The 20,995-nt window shown below is 41.2% G+C and overlaps 1 protein-coding gene across 1 annotated transcript; it reads left to right on the top strand.

Moving 5' to 3' along the window:
- The first annotated feature begins 8,547 nt into the window (after positions 1-8,547).
- sik1 (salt-inducible kinase 1) lies at positions 8,548-19,059 on the top strand. Its single transcript, XM_028023023.1, has 14 exons — positions 8,548-8,762; positions 9,142-9,341; positions 9,452-9,568; positions 12,416-12,479; positions 12,775-12,936; positions 13,185-13,309; positions 13,392-13,515; positions 13,606-13,826; positions 14,006-14,155; positions 14,248-14,358; positions 14,761-14,983; positions 15,066-15,320; positions 15,407-15,596; positions 16,171-19,059. Exons 2-14 carry the CDS (start codon positions 9,189-9,191, stop codon positions 16,688-16,690), a joined length of 2,415 nt encoding a protein of 804 aa, XP_027878824.1. The 5' UTR covers positions 8,548-8,762; positions 9,142-9,188; the 3' UTR covers positions 16,691-19,059.
- Positions 19,060-20,995: the final 1,936 nt, after the last annotated feature.

Raw genomic sequence — 20,995 nt, 5'->3', positions numbered from 1 at the left:
TGTAACGAGTAACTAAACCACACATTGAAAATGTATCGGAGTAAAAGTACGCAATTAAGTTCGGAAATATAGTGAAGTAAAAGTGAAAGTCATCAAAAATTTTCATACTCGAGGAAAGTATGAAGTACTCCAAAATATACTTAAATAAAGTAGTGAAGTATTTTTACTTCGTTACTATACAACACTGAGAAAAAGTACCTTTTTTTTTAGACAAAAATCTGAGAAGTGTGGCATGGTTTGTATTCAGCCCCCAAATTGAAGTATCCTATACAAGTTGTGTGGTGGAAAACTAGCACTGCACCCCACTCTAAAAACACAATCCTCACTGTGAAACACGGTGACGTGAGGATCATACTGTGGGCATGCTTTTCTGAAGCAGCGACAGTGATGCTAATCATGGACGACATAAATACAGTTCAGAAAGTGAAAATGTTGCAGGCAGCAAAAGACTTGAAACTGGTTCTTTTGCTAGTCTGGAGATCTAGAAATAGATTCTCAAATACCGTTGAGGCAAAACTTACAGATCTTGAACAATTTCTATCCAGTCTGATCAAACTTGAGCAGATTTGTGAAGAATTTCTTTTTTTTAGAAATTTCAGTCTCGCACAATAATACCCCAACATCTTAAAACTGTAATGGCAGTGAAAGATAGTTTTACAAAATATTAAATGAAAATGAATACATGACACATTCTTCAGATTTTATGTATAGAAAGAAAAGTAAAACATTGTGTATTTTTGTTTCAACTCCACAATTCTGTTTAGCCTTGTTGTTGCTCTATGACATATTGAAGTTTGCTGCTGGATAATGAGACAAAATGGGGAAAAGCTTGAGGAGCACAGCTCTTTTTCCACTGTAAGAAGGATTGAAATTATAGACTAAAGTGTCCCAGGTTATAGCTAGTGATAAATATTGAGCTCTGCTGGCATGCACAGCCAGAGTTAATTCATATATTGCACCAAGAACTCAGGGTTAAATTTGTGTTTCAAGACGAGACCTGGTTTTTGGAGCATACATCACACCTCGTGCTGTGAGGTGTGAGACTGAAGTCAGTTCAGTCTTTGGAGAGAGGTCTTTGAAAGGACAATTTGTTTGATCCCAGCAGGAAAACACAAACTTTTTTAACAGCTACAGCACAATCACATGGAACAAGATAAACAGAAATTGATGTTTGAGCTCCACGTTCAAGCCTTCCCATCGTTTCTCCTCTCTTGAAGCTTCAGTTTCTGCTCATGCTCACGTTGTGAAACATCTGGGCAACACATAGAGTAGAACAAAAACCAAACCTGTAACCTGAACTGAGCAAACTGAAACTTCTCAGGTCACATTTGTGACTCATCACGTCCTATCAGACGCCCTCTGCTAACTGTCAGGCTGCAAAAATTTAAGGAAGGGGTTGAAATACCCTTCTGGGGTGACCTTTTTTCACCCATGTTAGTCTAAAGGTCATAAGGAGTGGGGGTGGAGTGGGGAGGAGAAACACGTGTCGTTCTTTGTATTTGCTCACCACACAGTGCAACATGGAGCAATAGTCACTTCTGTTTGTCGCTGCTGTTCAAGACGAACGTTGAGACGTTCAGCAGTTTGTGACAATTTTCTGAAGTTATCCTGCTGCATTCAGAGCAGGAAATCCAACATGATTGTTTTTTGGCATTCAGAGGAAGAAGAAAAAACATGTCAACATCGATTTCAACTCAGAGCTGAATATCAGCAGCTGCTTTTACTAATATATACAATCAGACAGAGCAGTGGGCCGGGAGGCGGTGACTAAATAGTGAGTGTTATGAGAGGTCATTACGGCCTCCGTGTTTGTCTGACAGTGTCAGAACGAGAGGAAGGGTGAGAATGAGAGAGAGAGAACTTATTGTCGTATGGTTGACTTGGGTTGAATTATTCCGCACATTTATTCACTCTGTTATTAATAGTAGTTCTCCCATTTCTGTATTACTAATCACTTTCGGAAATGTAGCTTCCTACAGACATGGTATAATTTCCACGATACATCAAGTTTTATTAAATAAAACATTATACAACATTTATATAACATGTTTTAGTTTGTTTCCAGGTTCAACACACCTGAATCAAACATTGGTTCGTTGGCAGGCCTCTGCAGGAGTGAGGAAGTAGATGGAGCAGCTGTGTTGGAACAGAGACGCTTTGAAAAATGGTAGAAATGGTGGAGAGATTTTCTTTAATTCACACTCAATCAAAATGAATCAAACTCAGATAGAACTAACTTACATCTCAACCACGTGATATCTCACAGAAGACTGCCTATAGTTGTCAATGCTGCAGACAGTGTCACAAATTGTAGAAGTACATTTGTAGATAGCGTACATTGGATAATCATGACATGAACATGTTACAGGTGGAAATATTTAAACTGTGTAAGGTACTGAGATAGAAATCCACAATGCATATGTTATAAAAGTTGAACAGCAGGAGCAGAGAGGCGGCCACAATAACACCACACAAGGGAAACATAGGAATAGAGGCTGGTAATGTAACAAGAGTGAGAGACTGAGAAAGACTGACGCAGGAGAGTTGATTACTGAACCAGGAGGAGGTGGCTGATTAGAAACTAGGTGCAGCTGTGAGGAAAGGTAAGTCACTGAAGAAGTTGATCAGAGAAAATTGGAGAAATGTCTGTTAGAAGAAAGGAGATCATCTAAATACACACAGAGCTGCATCCCAAAGATCAAACAACCCCGAATCACACCAGCATCCACCCCCAGCTCCTTTTCAAATTGAATATGAAGGTTTTATTTTACATTTGATTATTGCTCCCGTTTTATTACTTCTTTTCTCCTGACATTGTCGTGCATATGTGATTGAAATAAAGATTTTATTCATTCATTCGGGTGTGATTCTAGCTGGATGCTGACCATCCCTCTCTGTGGAAATAGAACTTATTCAAAACTGGCTGGTTTCCTCTCAGTGCCAGGTATCTGGCTTTTAAGTAACATCTTCAAAATTTTCTGTTTTCCAAAAGTCAATCTTGAATAAAAACAACCTTTGTCCAGCTCAGGGGTTTGGTAGGTTTGATCTGTCAACACCATATGTTGAGAGTGTATTACATCACCAGAAACATAAATGGCGCATGTGCTGGCGTAAACAGGAAATATAGGATTTGCTGCTTTGTTGTGTAAACACTTGATAGGGGCGTATAGGGGAAAGGGTTGGAAGTGGCTGATAAGACCTGACCGAGCAGCAAACCGAGGAGTTTGCGTCAATGTTTCTAAACGACTCGTGTTCCTTGTTTGCAAGTTTTTGTATGTTTCAAATGTGGAAGGAGACGTCTTACAAAAAATATGCTAAACAACATAATTTGAAAAAAAAGTTAAAGAACGCAGTTGTCCTAGCAAATATACGTATTTGTTTTGTTTTTTGTTTTTTTTAGAAATTTGATAAATTACATTTAGACTCAAACTCTAATGAGTGAATTCCCAAAACACATCACTGGATTTTTTTTTTTGTGTGCTAGAAACATAGCTGCTTTCAGAAGCTGACTAAGGCAACTTTGTGTGCTTTGCCCACACAGGAAATACAACAATTGCAGAATGCAAGGGGGTGCTCACATTCAAATGGCAGCAGACATTTGGTTATGAAAAAAAAGCATGACAAGATACTCTGTGGGCCATGCGGTTTTGTTGCAAGCGTGCATCAAAACACTGTGTGACCTTTGAGTTGTGACATTTTGCATGTGATTTGCATTCCTTTAACATTTCAGAGTGTGGCAGAACACAATTAGGAGTTTGCTGTTTGCAATTTACAGTGACTTTTCTCCTGCGGACGTCACGCAGTGTTACAGCAACACGCTGTCCCCTTGTCTGTGATTTGTGCCACTCACTCAGCAGCCCAGAAAGCTCTGACATATTTTGCTGACTTTCATCTTTGGACAGTTTGTATTTGTTCCCAAATTGATAATCAGAGACAGAACTGAACATAATTAAGCCTTTTGAGGGGAATTTATCATACATGCTGTGGGTGTGTGGCGATAAAAAAAGTCAAGTGAAAGCAAGTGGAGTGATTCTGCCAATACAGATAAGAACGAGTATTTGTAAAATGCTGATGTCCTTGTTGATGTGTAATCTGCAACGACTTGTAAGCAGTCTAAAGGACAAGTTGCAAACAATACAAAAAAAAAGTACAGAAAAGTTTTCTTTCACTATCCTGAGAACAAACAACCGATAAACTGCATTTCAAAGTTAAGCCGCTCAGTTCACCTCTGAATGATCAAATTCAGTGATAGATTATTAAATTATCTTAATACAACAAAAGACGAACATTCACTTCCACAAACCCGAAACCAGACATGCAGAAGCAGTGAGTAAAAAAGCAACTGTTTCACTTTTTCTGCTTTTAGAAAATGCGTGCGATTAACTCAAAACTGGAAAATAAGCAAAAAAGAGAAATGTCTCCAGTTTTGCTGTTTTGCAAAGTTGTTTTGCAACTTCAGTACATGTTCAGAGTCTATAGCAAGAACTTTTATGTTTACCACTGTGTAAAGCGATCAAATGGCTGGCCAGCTTGGTTTAAAATGGGTCAGCAACAGGATATTGATTCTGAACACAGCAGCAAATCTATATCCTAATGGCTGAGAATGAAAAATATTGAGGTGCTGTAATGAGCCAGTGGAATAATCAGTTCGATTTGTCCTTGGGACTTGAAATTTCCCATTTCCACATCAGGAAAATGAATAAAATGGCCTCTAGAATAAAAATCCTGCTCTGGAAAGCCAGGAATAAATTCAACATGGCTGAAAATGATCAACATGTAGGTTATAAACGTTTGTTTCTATATTTGAAAGACTGTGCCAATCAAATCCAGGAAGCAAATTACTATGCAACATCTACTTGTGAAATTACTGTTAGTTTTGTTGTGAATAAAGTGGAGATTTTTGTAGCTCTTTTTGATAATAGTACTCATTGAATACAAAAACTGAAAAATTACTCGATTTGGCTGTGAGATCATCACTAAGTTTCAACATTCAGAAACATGAAGCAGACTTCAAACCAAATAAAAAGCTGTCAAAAGAAGACTTAAAGTGAAATATGCTTAAACAAAGACCTGCAAACCTTAAGCATTCAGCAACAAAAGAACTATAACAAGAAGAGCAACCTCTCACCACAACCTTGCAGGAGAGATAAGATCTTACAGGAGATAATTGCTACATGTCTACGTTGCTAATTGTGCTCATAAAAATGTTGCATCAAGAAACACAAAAACGGACTTTCAAGACACTAATTAATTCACAGATGTAAACATTTCACTATCCCAAGACTATTTTAAAAAAAGTCTTCAGGTAACATTTGTTTCGGCTGAAAAGAATCTCTTGACATTGTCAAGACGAAATGCTAATTATAAAGTGCATTACTTTATTATAAAGTGCTATTTGGATGCATTTTTGAGTTAATGCTCTTTGAAGTTAATGGTAAACTACAAAGCTGTGTATTTTCAAAGTGTTTGTGGTTCCCACCACACAGCAAATCAAGTAGATAGGCTGAGTAGAAACAAGTTTGCTCCACTTAGTTAAAATTTGATTGTGTCATTTTTATTTTCATTCTTTGATCTTCCAGGGGATCTCTTTTGTTAACTAATAGCAATTAGGTTTGGTTTGGTTTTGCTTAAGGCCATCCGACGGCCTTCCAGCCTCAGAGTGAACTCCCCAGTCTGATTGTGAGCCACTGCTGACAATCCTTTTGAAGCCAAAGAAGTAAAAAGCATCTGTAATCAGTTTGAGATTATTCAAGGTTGAGCCGAAATAGGTTTTGGATCTGCCTATGACTTTTACAAACAAATCCTTGAAATTGAAAGAGAATTCATTTAGCTTCATACCAGGATTGTAGTAGTTTCCCAGCATTTACAAAGTCAGTATGTACACGCCTTGGTGTCGCAAAGCTTGTTTCCTTTTATTTTCCACCACATCAGCCATGTCATGGTTAATGAACTATTTCTTGCTGTTTCTTCATGGGAGGTGTGTGACCCCTGCGGATTGAACCTTTTGTTTTTAAACCGAGCAACATGTAAGCTGCTTAAAAAGCATGCCAAGGAAGTTTGTCATGCACCAGATAGGGTTTAATGCAACTAACGTGATGCATATGACTGAAAATGAACCAGGATATTCATTAATTATTCAGTTCATCACCAGAAAATTAGAAAAAAATGTATTCATCTACTAGTTGCTGTATTGTTTTTCTTTAACAGTGACCGTTTTATGTTTTCCATTCAGTGCAAGAAATCCATTTCATCAATTTTTTTTAGACCAATAAACAAAAATTAATTGCTGAATTTAAAAAAAACACAGTTGATCTACTTACATTTTAAAAATTGTGTTATCACAAATAATACTTTCTGAATTAAGAGTCATTTTTATTCCAATATTTATACATTTTAAACAAGATATTTAAATATATGTCAGTTGACTGGCATTAAATCAGACTATTGTAGATTAATTAATATGATCAAAATTCTTTCACATTTTTCAAAAGCAGTAATAATAATACACATTCCTAACATACACTAAGATTATTCTGGCTCTAAACAATGTGGGAACGCCCAGATGTTGTCATGGTTTGTTCTAACAGGTTATTTCACAGCATTTGAGTTACCACGGATTCTCTAGATGCCTGAAGATGTCACATTCATTTCTGCTCAAACCACAGCATTATGCAAACAACACACACGTCCAGACATCACACTATTTAAGAAGGAGAGATGTTCTGGGTCACAGAGTTGAATGCTCTTCAATGTGAATTGTGCAGAACAAATGTAAAACATCTTGTGAAAATACTGACATGGGCCAAAAGATCACTCAGAGAATGACCCTTTAATCCAGAAGTTTCATAAAAATGCAAGATTGCAGTTTGGAAACTAAAATTTAAGTGAGTGGCCACAATGACCATTGTTATATTTAGAGCAGGAGGGGGGAAGTTCACAAACCTGGTGAACACGCACAGGAGGAACTGGTGTGCTTCACAAACCTGTGGCAATATGACGACAGAACATTGTGTCAAAATAAAATCTATTTGTGTCAAACCAGGAAGTCAAACCTTGGATTCACAGAGGCCTGTAAGATGGAAGATGCCCCAATTATTCTGCCAAATAATTTAGTACATTACATCACATTCACATGAAGGAAAACAATGTTTTGGAGAAACCATCAAAAACTCTGGATCTCCGTCCCACAGTGTTCATAAGTGGTCTGTGTGAGCAAGGTGCCCTGCAAACCTGACTACATCAGTTCTGTCCGGAAATGTGTATCTACACATCAGGGCTTTAAATGCTTTATACCTGTAATAAACTTGCCATTTCCATAAATGTTTGGAAATATTGCATATTAACTTTATAGGAATGTTTTGACCCCATCTCCTGGGATTAACTCCTTAACTTTGCTGGCATGCATTGCTATCCTTTTCCTATGCAACACCACAGCATACAAATCCTAAAGTACAGTGTCGTTATTGCAACTGTTCCTATGTAACTCTTTACAAGAACTCATACATCTCTGTGAACTTGGTATTTGTTTTGTAATACAGTACTGATTATTTTCCTTGTGCACTAACTGCCTGTTGCATAATTGAAACATCCATCAATCCATCCATTATTCATACAGGCTTCGTTTTGCAGGTTTGCTGGAGGCCGGTGCACGTCTCCAGCTGTCATTGGGCAAAAGGACAAGTTATAGACTGGACAAGTCACCAGTCTATCACAGGACGACTGAGAGAAGCAGCACAAACAAAGCATGCGCATATAGCCCTCCCAAATCAGCAATTTAGCGTAAAGTAACCTAAAAGTCATGCTTTTGGACTGTGGGTGGAAGCTGTAGAGAACCAACACATGCCCAGGGAGAAGTTGCAGACTGCATACAGAAACACTCAGGCTGGGATCCGAACTCAGTACTTCCTTGCTGCAGGGCAAACGTTTTATAATTGCAATATGCACTCTCTAATTATCTTCTGAAAATGATATATATATATATTAAAACATACATAAATAATACGTTTACTTGCATCTTAAGGGTGTTTAAATGTTGCTGCATGTGGAGGAATACTTCAGAATAAAAGTTCCAGATTTAAATGTATTTAATTTGGCGATGATTTAGAGTTGAGTAACTGAGAGCAGCGAAACCAGCCCGCTTTCTGTTTCTGTTCCTGCTGAGGATGCGCGCGCTCCCGCTCCGGCGAAGCGCGAGACGGAGAGCCCGTGAGCAGAGCTGAGCCCTGAGCCCCGGCGGACGGAAACATCACGTGGTGACACATCTTTACGACTGACGTCACCGTTCCCATCTCCAAGCAACCTCTTCATCACCATTCGCGTCACCGAGCGCCCTAGCCGAGCGGTTGCCCAGCAACCCGTGCGTCGCGCTCGGGTCCGGCCTTGCCTCGCACCCAGCTCGGAGCTCTGACGCGGGTGTGACGTTAATGAGGTGGGTATCAATTTGTTATGGTGGCTGGGGAGCGAGCGGGGGGAGGAAAGGAAGGAAGGGAGGGAGGAGGAGGAGTTCCCTCTGAGAGTGCCGAAGCCCTCAGCTCTGCATTCCGGCGGAGCTTTCAGGCGCACACCGACCGCAGCGCAGTCCCGGGCCGAAAGCCTTCCTGTGAGCTCAGAGAGAAGAGCTGAAGGGAAAAGTTGCATCGCGCGTGGTTCCCGCAGTTTTTCCTTCTTTGATGCGTTTGTTTTTCGGAGCTGTGGTGGAATGGTTCACTTTTCGTCACACAGCAGTCTGAACTGTGAGAGAAGGCGCTTTATGTCTTTCTAAGGTAAGACTTTGTCACTTTTCGTTGCTTAATATTTGGTTTATAGTCCGTCGTCGCCAAAAACAAGCAAACAATAGAAGTGCGCGAATGAGTAAATAAATATTTTGGCTACTTTCGTCAAGTGCGATAATTTCTCATTTTACTTTTTAGCCACTTTTAGTTGATTAGAGATTGTTCGGTGTTTGATTTGTGGGACTAGAGTGATTTATAATAAAATATCAAACTTCTTTAACAAAATATTTATATCTATTTTGAATAACAATAACATTTCCAATAATAATAATATATATATTTTTTACATCTTTTTCGTTGATTTTCTAGGTCAACGAAAAATAGAGATTACGGTATATTAAATGAGTAATTGTTTTGCTTGTTTTTACAGGTACAAGCCTCCCTTTGTCTAAGCATTGCTACTACATTTGGTGCACCATGGTGATCATGACAGACACCAGCAGGGCTGCTCAGCCCAGCCCTGCGCAGGGGAGGCCACTTCAGGTCGGCTTCTATGAGATCATCCGCACCCTGGGGAAAGGAAACTTTGCAGTGGTGAAACTGGCCAAGCACAAAGTCACCAAAACACAGGTCAGCAGCCTTTCTTCTAACATGTAGTTAATTTAAAATGCAGGCCTTTATTTATTTATTTATTTTTATTTATTGCATGCTAATTCTTTTTCATGCATTTCATTTCCCAGGTGGCAATAAAAATAATTGATAAGACCAGACTGAGCCCCTCTAACCTGGAGAAAATTTACAGAGAGGTGCAGATAATGAAGCTGCTGAACCATCCCCATATCATCAAGCTCTACCAGGTGTGTGTCGTATCTTGTCTCTTCTCTGCTGCGGTTTTGCATGGGGTGCAACAGTACGTGTGCAGATTACTGGAAGGCGTGCGGTTTCTGAGTTTCCCTCTCTATGTTTGGGAGTTTGTCTAAGTTTGTGTGGAAAACTTTGCACATTTAACAGTGCTGGACTGCAGAGCACTGTGCGTCATTATTGCACACATCAGGAAATAGCAGTGGTAATAAGTAAGAAGGAAATAAGGGGCATTTGGCATGAAAGTGGTTTTCACCAGCTGGTGGTGCGCTGCTGATTCTCAGAGTACTCTAAATCATAAGTACAGCACAACAGCATTAGTACAATCCTATTTGACCTCGCTCGCTATCGCTCTCGCTCTGTGCAAGGACATTTATGGGCACCATTGTGGAAACAATGCATTTGTAGCATGTTTTTTGGTTATGTAATGATATGTTGGCTGAGGAAATGAGGGCTTAAGAGTAGTCAGGTGAGTGCTGGTGAAGGAAGTGTGCAGTATCAGAACATTAAGTCCAATTAGCACTTGTTAAAGCCAAGTGCAATGTGTCTGCTCGTCACGTGAAAGCCTCCTCACAAAGCGCTGCTTTACTCCTAATCAAATTGAAGACTTAGCGAGAAGAATCCGCTTTTACCATCTCAGCTGACCTTGCAGGCACTTTGGCACACGTCTGGCAACAAACACACAAACAAATACACCTGGGAACAAGCAAACAAGCGCTGTTTTATTATTATTCACTCTCTTTTTGTTTTGCTGCCTTTGTGGATTACTTTACATCTGATTGTAAGTTCTGAGCAAGACATTATTTCTGGGAATCCCCCCTCCAAACATTACTTCTCCTCATATGCAGAGGTACATATTAAATCAATATTAATCTATACTCATAATTAGCAGAATGATAGCAATCTAATGTACTTCTTTAGTGTGTTTTTACAATTGAATTAACAGTAATTCTCTAATTATCTTATTTTCTTTGCCTTTTCTTTGCCAGCAGTTTTATGTGCAGCTCAGAATAATTTTTGCTTACACCCTCGATAGAAAATGCAGAAAATCATTATGCATTTCAAAACTGGGATGAAATGATGATGAGATGTCTGGGTTGACATGCTGGTATTAATTTTGCACAAGTTGCATCTTAGTTGGATTTATCTGACTGAATAGATAAAATAACTAACTAGTAAAACATACCATGGTTTACCTGTATTCACCCAGACATTCACAGCTAAAATGAATATGATGTTCATAATTAACAGAAAATTAATTATATGTTATGTATAGCATTCATTCATTCATTATCTTTTTATTTGATACATAAAATACAGAAACAACACCCACTAATATTCACAGTATTTTTTTAAAGTAAATCTGCTTGTAGCCCCCCCAAAAAATCTATTTTTTTCTTCTCTTCTGTTTGTAGAGTAGCACAACTCAAATGCCCAGTCTTAACTAGCAAACACTAAGCCCTCTCTGTAAATGGATTGACATGATTCAACCTGTGAGGAATGTGAAGATGATTAATGTCTGAACGCTGTGGCTCTAGCAGGCTGACGAACCGATTGATGTTCTGCACGTTTTGTTTCAGAGCAGCTGAAGTAATTTAATTTGGTTAATTAGTCATGAATCTAGTAAGTGATGATAAAGGGTGTTGTTACATCACTCCGATGGGTCTTGTGTTTGTGTCTAGCCTCTTTGTGACCTAGCCTCTGGCTGTTGGCTTGATGGAGATGATGCTAGTCACATAATCCTCTCCTTCCTGTACAAAGGAAGGAATCTGGCATAAGGCAGTCTTATGATCTTTGTATCTGGGCTGTCTTTTTTTTTGCTTTGCTGCTGCTTTCACTCTCCTAGCATCATCATGGGAACAAGATGCATTTTCCCCTTGTAACATCAACAATAGCTGACCTTTCTTTGTCGTTTCATCCAAGCCCCTAGGGTTCAGAAATACCCCAAAGGTGGGGCACTGAGCGTAAACTTAGCCGATCTCCTGTAATGTAAGCAAAAATGAAGGTAAAGGTTTTCCTATGAGGCTTTTTGAATGTAAAATATGGCTGAATGGGGGCCTTTAAAGCAGCAGTATGACGTTAGCATCACCTCAAGGTGACTGAGCTCCAGAGAATGGCTCTATCTTACAGATAAACACTGTTTTCCTCTGCACTGAGTATTCACTCACCACCCTTTGGTTCTCTAAAGGGTCTGGACAAACTAAAACTCCTCCATTCAGTGGAATTTGGTGACATTCAGTTCAAAACCGGCCGGCGGCATTATCCGTACGGGCTTTTTGTCATCTGACGGAAAATTGCTTTGTTGTGCAACCTTTCAGCTGAAACTACTCCGTCCCCGGGGGCCTCAGAGGAAACGGAGGCCCTCTGTGAGCTCCAGGGAAAGACTGGGACTTTTACCGCACGTACGCTGCTTTTAATACAAAAGACAGGCCCCGTGTGAGCAAGCCTGTGTGAAACTGTTGCACTTTCTTCGCCATAAGGAGGCTGGGGAATTGTGAAATTAAACACTAGCGTCTGTTGCCAACCGGTGCTAGCCACTGGGTAACACCCCCAATCATTTAAGTAGCTGTTCTGTAAGTGAATGTTAAGAATTTTAGTTAGGGTTTGTGTTGACGTGTGTAAACTGGTGTTTAAAACATGATAAAAATGTGTTCAGGAAATTGGTCGGCTCATGTAATGCGATGGAAAGCCTTTGGTATTTTTGCAACGAGTGGAACAAGTTTATGGAGAAGTATGTGAAGGAGGTTTTGGTGGTTAGGAAATGTCTCGCGGCTGCACAGGAATTCTTGGAACAAGTTTTACACTTGACTCAGTCATTTAAATCTCGCTTTTCTCTCTCCTAGGTCATGGAGACCAAAGACATGCTGTACATTGTCACAGAGTATGCAAAGAACGGTGAGATGTTCGGTAAGTTCTCATCTGATCCGGATAGTTTGACATAAAACCCTTTGACTTTAATATTAAGCATGCAAAAGTGTGGAATTCGCTTTTAAAATTTTCCAGCTCTGGCTAAATATGGAAAAAAGAAAAGTAATAATGAAAAACATTAGAATTTTTGAGGCTTTTTAAAATTTTCTAAAGAACAAAATCCTAACAATGCTAATAATAATTAAGTCGTCTGTTAAATTTGTAATTAAATGTCATGCTTTATCTCAGATTAGCCACTAAAATGTCTGCTCTCTTTCTCCCTCCCTTTCTGCAGACCACCTGACCTCAAACGGCCGCATGAGTGAAGACGAGGCACGGAAGAAGTTCTGGCAGATCCTCACGGCCGTGGACTACTGCCACCGGCATCACATCGTTCACCGCGACCTCAAAACCGAGAACCTGCTGCTGGATGCCAACATGAACATCAAACTGGCCGGTAGGTCTACAACATAAACCTCTCGCTGCTCTCATATTTACTGGGAAGCAAAGTGCGAGACAAAGTTAATTGGTTTAAGAGTATTTGCAGCCGCTCTGGGATTTCTAAACGGCTATCATTAAATCAGTGCTGATTGAATGTGAACGATTGAGTCGGTGCACTAGGAGTGATATTAAGCAGTGAGCATGGTCACAGTGAGGATGTTCCTCAGATTTAAAGTGATGGATGCGTTTGTGTGTGCCTTGTAGACTTTGGATTTGGGAACTTCTACAACGCAGGGGAGCCTCTGTCTACGTGGTGCGGCAGCCCGCCTTACGCCGCTCCCGAAGTGTTTGAGGGGAAAGAGTATGAGGGACCACAGCTTGATATTTGGGTAAGCACACAATGGATAAAAGCAAAAACAACTAACTGGAAGTTTAAAGAATAAATTAATCCTTTCTCTTTTCTGCTCACAGAGCCTTGGTGTAGTGCTTTACGTTCTGGTCTGCGGCTCTCTTCCGTTCGATGCACCCAGCCTTCCCGCTCTCAGACAGAGAGTCACAGAGGGACGATTCAGGATTCCCTTCTTCATGTCCCAAGGTACACACCTCCTTTTTTTTTTTTTGACAAAATCTGAAAGTGAACTACCCAGAACCAGTCGGGCTCATCGCATTTTTCTACCCTCAATAGACTGTGAAAATCTGATCCGTAAGATGCTAGTGGTGGACCCGGCCAAAAGGATCAGCGTAACCCAGATCAAGCAGCACCGCTGGATGCTGGCCGACCCGTCGGCTGCCCACCAGACCCTCAGCCATTCCCTCACAGAGTACAACTCCAACCTGGGCGATTACAGCGAACCGGTGCTGGGCATCATGAACACGCTGGGCATCGATCGCCAGAGGACAATCGAGGTGAGAAAAAGAGCTTCTCACTCATCTGCAGTGCCTCGTGAATATATTTACGCTCTTGCTGTTATTTGAGTTTCAAGTCCCTCCTTGGAAAAAGTCACACCACAACACGATGTTGCAGATTAAGCAGTCAACTGAAGTGTTTCATTTCTGTCACTAATCTGCTGTTCCTTTTCCCACAGTCTCTGCAGAGCAGCAGCTATAATCACTTTTCCGCCATCTACTACCTGCTGCTGGAGCGAGTGCAAGAGCATCGCGCTCAGCAACTGAGTCGTCAGTGTGGGACCTGGAGCCAGAGGCCCCGCAGTACGTCCGACTCCACCTGCCCAGAGGTCAGCGCTCCATCAGGATGTACAAAACTCAGTCCTGTTTTCATTTAAAGCTCAAGTCCAAAGCTGATTTTTATTGTTGGTCTTTTCTCTAGGTCATCATGGAGTCCAGTGAGCGTTTTAGATCTACTCCTTTCTCACTCCCATCCAAAAACACTCCTCCTGTGTACTCCGAGGTGGAGTGCGACCAAGGTGGACTATTCCAGGTAAATTGAAATCCTGACGTCCTTCTTCAGCTCGCTGTCATTGCTAGAGAACCATGTGTGTTGTGGCCATTTATGTTTAGGTTTTGTGAATCAAAAATCCCATTTAAGTTAGAATATACTCTGTGGATGTTTTTTGTTTGTCAAAAGGTCCGGTGTGACGACGGGGAGTTTTTAAAAATTATTTTGCGACTTCTTAGCTATTATTTTATTCTATATTCTATATTTTTGCTAGAAATAAACGACATAAACCTTTCAAATAATCAAGTCGGAAGTTATTTCATGAAACGAACAACCCGTCGCCACCCACAACCTTTTCTTGGAATAATTTCGCTTTTGGAGCTTAGAGAGCCATGACAACAACCAGTCTCCATCAATAACCGCCTTGCTCCTTCTGCTTTTCAGCGGGTGGTGTTCCCGGTGGAGGCCAGCCTGAACAGACTCCTCTGGAACCGCTCCATCTCACCCAACAGCCTGCTGGAGACCAGCATCAGTGAGGAGGTGCGTCCCAGGGACCTGGAGGAGGAGGAGGCCACGCAGAGCCTCGGGCCCTTGCTTCCGCCCACAACGTCCCGCAGACACACTGTGGCCGAGGTCTCCGCCCGTTTCCACCAGTGCAACCCTCCATGTCAGTATTCATTGTGAGCACAACTACATGTTTCACTATGCCAGGTCAGGATGCTAAAACTTCCCCTGCTCCGTCTCTGTAGGTATTGTGGTGAGTCCCTCAGACGGAGCGTCGTCAGACAGCTGTCTGAAGTCCTCATGCAGTCCTGCTCCCACACTGCAGTCTGCTGTGGGGGAGATGTCAACACTTCTGGCCTCCAGGGCTGAAGGTGGAACTGGGCTTCCTGCCGGAGCTCCTCTGGCTCTCTCCTCCCACCTGGTGCCCCAAGCTCAGAGCAGCCTGCCCGCTGTCAGCTTCCAGGAAGGCCGCAGGGCCTCCGACACCTCCCTCACACAAGGTACGCACTCACACCACCTCTTCCGGAACGACTCGACCTGCTGTGTGTTTGCACCGTGTAACCTTAAGGTTTCTGTGTTCCTGTAGGCCTCAAAGCTTTCCGCCAACAGCTGAGGAAAAACACGCGCACCAAAGGCCTTCTGGGGTTGAATAAGATCAAAGGTCTGACCAGGCAGGTCGTTCCCCCTCCCACCTCCAACCGCGGCAGCCGAGGCTCCCTCGGCCCGGCCTTCTCCGAGCATCGCAGCATGCTGGAGGAGGTGCTGCACCAGCAAAGGTGAGACTCCTTGCAACAATTTGATCCTTCAAATGAAGTTTTTTTTAAAGCAAACCTTTCATTTTCTTGAAGTTTCTAAGAGGAATAAGTCCTGCAGAGGAATTCACTGAAAAAAATACAAAATTTAGCCAAGTAGTTTTGGTCTAGTTTCTAGTACATTTAAAATAAGACAAAACTATCTTACTAGAAACTTTTCAGCTAGTTATAGTACTAGTACTTGTACTTTTTCATCAGTGTTAATGTATTATTGACTTAAAGCAAGCGCCTATATCTTGCTGAAAAGTTACTTGTAAGTTACTTTTGTCTTTATTTTAAGTTTACTAAGATATTTACATGAAAATCTAGACCAGAAATACTTGGTATGATTTTGTGTTTTTGCAGCGAAGTAGTTTTTAATTCATCAGAACGTGACGCAATCACAGAACAATCCCAAAAAGTAAATTAAAGCGCTTGTCTTTAAAGAGAAGAAATTGTTCTTAGTTGGGTTGTCTGAAAATGTGATCAGTAGAAATTTTAAGGGTAGATTTGTATCCTGACGTTAGAGCAGCATCTAATTCTTTGCATCTGTTTCCAGGATGCTGCAGATTCAGCACCAACCTCAACCCCAGGTCCAGGCCCCCCAGACCGGACCTACCCAGAACCCCCTGCTCTTCCTGGCCCAGCAGCAGTCGCCCTCTCCTCCACCCGCAGCCACGTTTTCCCCTTCCTCCATCTTTGATGCTCCCGCCGTCCAGCCCGCCCTGCCTCCTCCTCCTCCTCAGCAGCCGGCTCCGGCGGGCCTCTGGCATCAAACCCTGGAGTCCTCCTCCTTCTCTGGCTGCTCCTCGCCTACGTCCAGCTGCTACTCCTCCTCCATGTCCCCAGTGGCCTCCGCCGCCTACATGCTCGAGGCGCGCCTGCACATCAGCCAGCAGCCCCAGCCTCTCCCCTTCGCCGTCCTGCAGCAGCCTCAGTCCGCAGCACAAAGCCCCTTCCCCGTCCCGTCCAAGCTGGCTGTGTGGAGCATGGGCCCGGTCTCCGGCGCCGACTCCGGCATGCAGGAGCTGGGCCTGGCCGGACAGCAGCAGCTCAGCAGCTGCGTGATGGTGAAATAAAATGGAGGACTGTCCCCAGGAAACAACAGAGCACAACTGAGTGAAAGAAACAAAAAGTTGATGCAAGCGACAAACTGGCACGTGAGAATGTGTCCACCTTTGTGTGCTTTTTGAGACCAGATAAGCTAAAGACTAAGCAATAACCAAACTCTGGATTGAGGCGGTGATTTCAGCAGCCAGAGAAGCAATAAGAGCGAACGGCTCTCTTCCAGCTCTCCCGACGGACTCACTAGAATGAGATCAGCTGAAATATTTGACTCTCGAATTCTGATGCTGTCTAAGTGAACAAGAAGATTCCCTCCTCTGCTCTTTGTTCGACTTCTTCTTTGGTTAAGTAAGACCAAAATTCTTCCCCACTTTGTTCGCCTTTCTAGAGACTTTTCTCTGTAGCAGTGCAATGAACATGCAGTACAGCGCTCTGAGCTCGAAAGCGTTCACTGAAGGACTTGTATGGAAACTGTGACGATTTTTTTTGTTTGTTTTGTTTCAGTGCGAGATTGTTTATGCTGCGCAAAATGCTGCTTTTTACCTCAAGCTGCAGGAAGACTGTGATGTAGTAATCAGCCAAAACTGAATGAAGACGTGGTTTCGCTGATTTAGTTAAAGCACAAACAGGTACATCGGGGTGAAGATCCACAATGTCTTCGTTTGCTGAGCGCCTCCATGTTAGATGCTTTTACTACCTCCTCAGGCAACAGGGTGAAATCACACCGGAGAACACGTTTTCACGTTAGACATGGAAGAGCAGACGCATTGCTGCCCTGTAGAAAAGATACGTCAGCTCACCCGCCATATTGTGAGTGGCAAATTGACCTTGACGAGCAAACTGAGCAAAAATAAAAGAAGCACTAAAAGTTTACGTTCAACTAAATTGCTATATGCAATATTTGTTCACTTAATACCAACAGAGACAAAAAAATGTATTTGATGTAAAAATAGTGAACAACATTAGTGAGCAATAAGAATTGACATTGCTTTCTCTATTATAATTCACCTAAATCCCTCGGGACAGAACTACCTTCTATATGCTTTTGCCCTCACACTATTGCGGCATTGACCTACGATCTGGACGCTCCTGAGGCGTCTCCACTTCTTTGTCCTTGTTTTTCACTCCCAGTGTATCAGAGGAAAGCTGGACAGAACAAAGACTGTGGGAACAGTGCAATATTTCACACAGAAACTCGACGGAAAGACAAGGTTAAAAATTACGTGTTCTGCCTGAGGTTTTCCTTCGTTTATTTTTTATCTTTAAATGTGTTTGATCTCGCTTTGCTAGCTGGCCGACCAGAAAAGGTACTCGTTATTATGCGATCCAATAAACATGACACTGTAGTGATTTAGAGGAAGGCATTTAAAAACAACAACAAACAAACAAACAACTGCTGCTTCATCCTGCAGAGTGCTCGTAGTTAACAGAAAGAAATTTTGGGTTTTACCAAAGAGCGAACAGCACAGGTGATCTCTCAAAGACACACTACTGACTTTTTCCTTTTTTCAAATGCTGTCTCAAGATGTAGCCGGGTGGTTAGCAACCATTTTTATGTGATCTGAAACTCCTGCTGCCACCAAATCCTAAAGCTACACCTTTTCTTTGTATCTCTAGCTGTTACTGTCAGGACCATGGTTGTGTTCTCTCTTTTTTTGTACTTTTTTAGAAAAGAAGAAGAAGAAAAAAAAATGTAAAAAAAATAAACCTAAATATAGCAATACCATATTGTGAAGGAAGCTGAACTTTATTCAGTGGCTACAACCTTAGTTCAGATGAAACGATGTGTGTTATTGTGTGTTCAGTTCTTCGTCTCATATCTGTGAAACATCTCATAGGAGAGCAGTGTTCCTCCAGGTTCCTGGAAACGTGCAGTGTTGATATTCCAGTTTTTGGTTGATTGCACTCACCACCGACACTTGTGCCTTTTACCCGAACAAACTCACAATCAGAACCCTCCGTCTCCGATTGTGACTGAAAAAAAAAAATGATGCATGCGTTCATTCATTCATTCATTGGTCCCTCTGAATTTTTTTTAAGCTTACTGTTTTAACAGAAGCAAAATTTGCACTTTATGTTAAAGATTTTCTTTTATTTGTTGGTTTCTCATGATGGAAGAAAAAAAAAAACGGTCAAACACTAAGAATTGTGATGCAAATCAATAAGATGATCCTTTGGATAAAAACTTCAGATAATAGGAAGTATTTCCTGTTTGTTTTTTAAATTGTTACTTGACTGTTTGAGCATGATCACGTCTTTGTGTGTGTGTGTGTGTGTGTGTATGAGGAAGAGAAGGACCAGAAGGAAGAAGGAGAGAGAATGTTTAAGAAAGATTGTTTATTTATGTGGCTATTTATTTAAATAAAGTTCACTTCCTGAAGTATGTGCCTTGTCTCTAAATTTTTCTATATCAGATGTTTAAAATGATCTTCTGTTTATATCTTTTTATTTGCTTTGGGATGGAGTGAAGAGTAGCTAAAAGAAACCTGTCTCTGTCATCCCCAGGCGTAAACAGGAAGCAATGGATTGCTCATTAAATTTAAAAAGAAATTGCATACAGTGGATGTAAAAAAAAGAATGCAGTAGTTCAAAAGTGTTGCAATCCTAAGTAATTTCAAAACTTTTCCAAAAATATTAAGTGACCTGTACCCTGTACAGTTCAACTTAAGAAATGAAAAAAGGAAGAATGTAATAAATACATGCTTTTAGGCCTATTTTTATTCCATTTCAGCCACTGAATTTCTGCCAGATTGCATGTCTCTTCTAAAACTTTACAAAGAACCACCACTTTTGCAAACTTTGGCTTTAGCTAAATGACGAAAAACGAGCAAATATCAGAAAAACCAGCTGAACTTTATTCAAGGTTCTTCATATTCACCCCAAAACATTGAATAATTGAATTTAATCCAATCAACAACATGTTCATTAAATGGTAAGCACATTTTTTTCAGTCAGCTTTTTCACATTTTTCCCTGTAGACTATTAATACCAAATGGCTTGGGTTACATTAAAGCTCTAAACCAGCATTTTAATAGAAGTATGGAAACCTTTTACATACACATCATTAAATAGGGTTCAATAGTTTATATTTAGATGGGATTGTCAGGAGGACCAAGACAATGCAGCACTGGTAATTTTTAAAAAAATAATTCTTAATGGATGGGGGGTTTTTTTTAGCCCCAGCCGAATAAATGTCCTCAAAATAAAGACAGGAAATGTGTCGATTTTTAATTTGAAACATTCTACTGCAATACAAGATTAATTTACTGTGTTTTATGACACGTCACGTCTTATTAATACACAAAAAAATGAAACAAGTGGTGCAGCAGGATCACAAGTCACTGTTAGCTCTCGGTGTTTCCTGTAGACGGATCTCTCCCAACCCTCTTCCAACGAGGCTCGCTGACGACAATGATGCATCTGACCCCAGTGACCGTCCCGGCGGCCCCGCTGATCCAGGACAGGTGTCTGACGTCTGACTGGAAGAGCTACGCGGGAGTCAAATGACGCAACGTGAGAAGCTGAACGACCCGCAAACATGATGAGTGCAAGAGATGCCTGTTTAAGGTTTGCAGATTTCCCTCATGTTCACATTTAAATTGTTGCAAGCCATGTGCGTAATATACGTCTCGACATTTGGCTCATGGCTTCCGGGCAGGAACCTCGGCCTGACAGGAACGTTAATGACCAGCTGGCACAAACATATCAGCCCTCAGCTGCTGCCTGCTGCTGATCTGGTGTCAGCCGCGCTCCACATAACACAGAGATATACTGTAGTTCAATACAAGCAGAACATCTCTGCAAAGTATCTGCAATGCAAATCTCCCGAGGAATTCTGTTGAGTCTTTCTGACGTCAGTTCCGCGGTAACAAGAACTCATCCCAAATGTTTGCGTCCAGAATGCTAATGCTAATGCTAATGCTCAGACACTCTCAACTTAAAGCAAACAAAGATATGGGTTTTGAGCACAGATTGAAAGTTTTTGCAAAAAATCTTAAAAGTTAACTTCTGAAATAAAATAGCAAAAAATCCACAAAAAAACCTGTAGCAATTAATCATAGTTTCCTTAGAATTGTGTAAGATTGATCGTTTTACATAAAGGGAAGTGCACATATTTTTACAGTAAACTGCATTCTAACACACTGATCTAAACCAGGGGTGTCCAAACTTGTGGGTAAAAATTCAAAAATATTCAGAACAAAAAGAGAACTAAAATCAAGCAAGTAAAGTTGTCAAATTTTTTGTTTATATTTTGTAGGAAAGGGATGTTAAGCATCAGAGATCCAAAACGTCAAAAAGGTTTGCTGTGTTAAAAGAAA

This window comes from Xiphophorus couchianus, chromosome 7 (assembly GCF_001444195.1).
Source record: "Xiphophorus couchianus chromosome 7, X_couchianus-1.0, whole genome shotgun sequence".
In the NCBI taxonomy this organism is placed as follows: Eukaryota; Metazoa; Chordata; class Actinopteri; order Cyprinodontiformes; family Poeciliidae; genus Xiphophorus; species Xiphophorus couchianus.
Note: the sequence above shows the minus strand (reverse complement) of the source record. Positions and strands in the feature narration are given on the sequence as shown.

Bases quoted from the DNA above. Each gene is read 5' to 3' on its own strand.
- sik1 (XM_028023023.1), top strand. From the start codon at position 9,189: ATGGTGATCATGACAGACACCAGCAGGGCTGCTCAGCCCAGCCCTGCG. The intron at 13,516-13,605 runs GTACACACCTCC...TACCCTCAATAG, and splicing joins TCCCTTCTTCATGTCCCAAG to ACTGTGAAAATCTGATCCGT. The intron at 14,359-14,760 runs GTAAATTGAAAT...TCTGCTTTTCAG, and splicing joins ACCAAGGTGGACTATTCCAG to CGGGTGGTGTTCCCGGTGGA.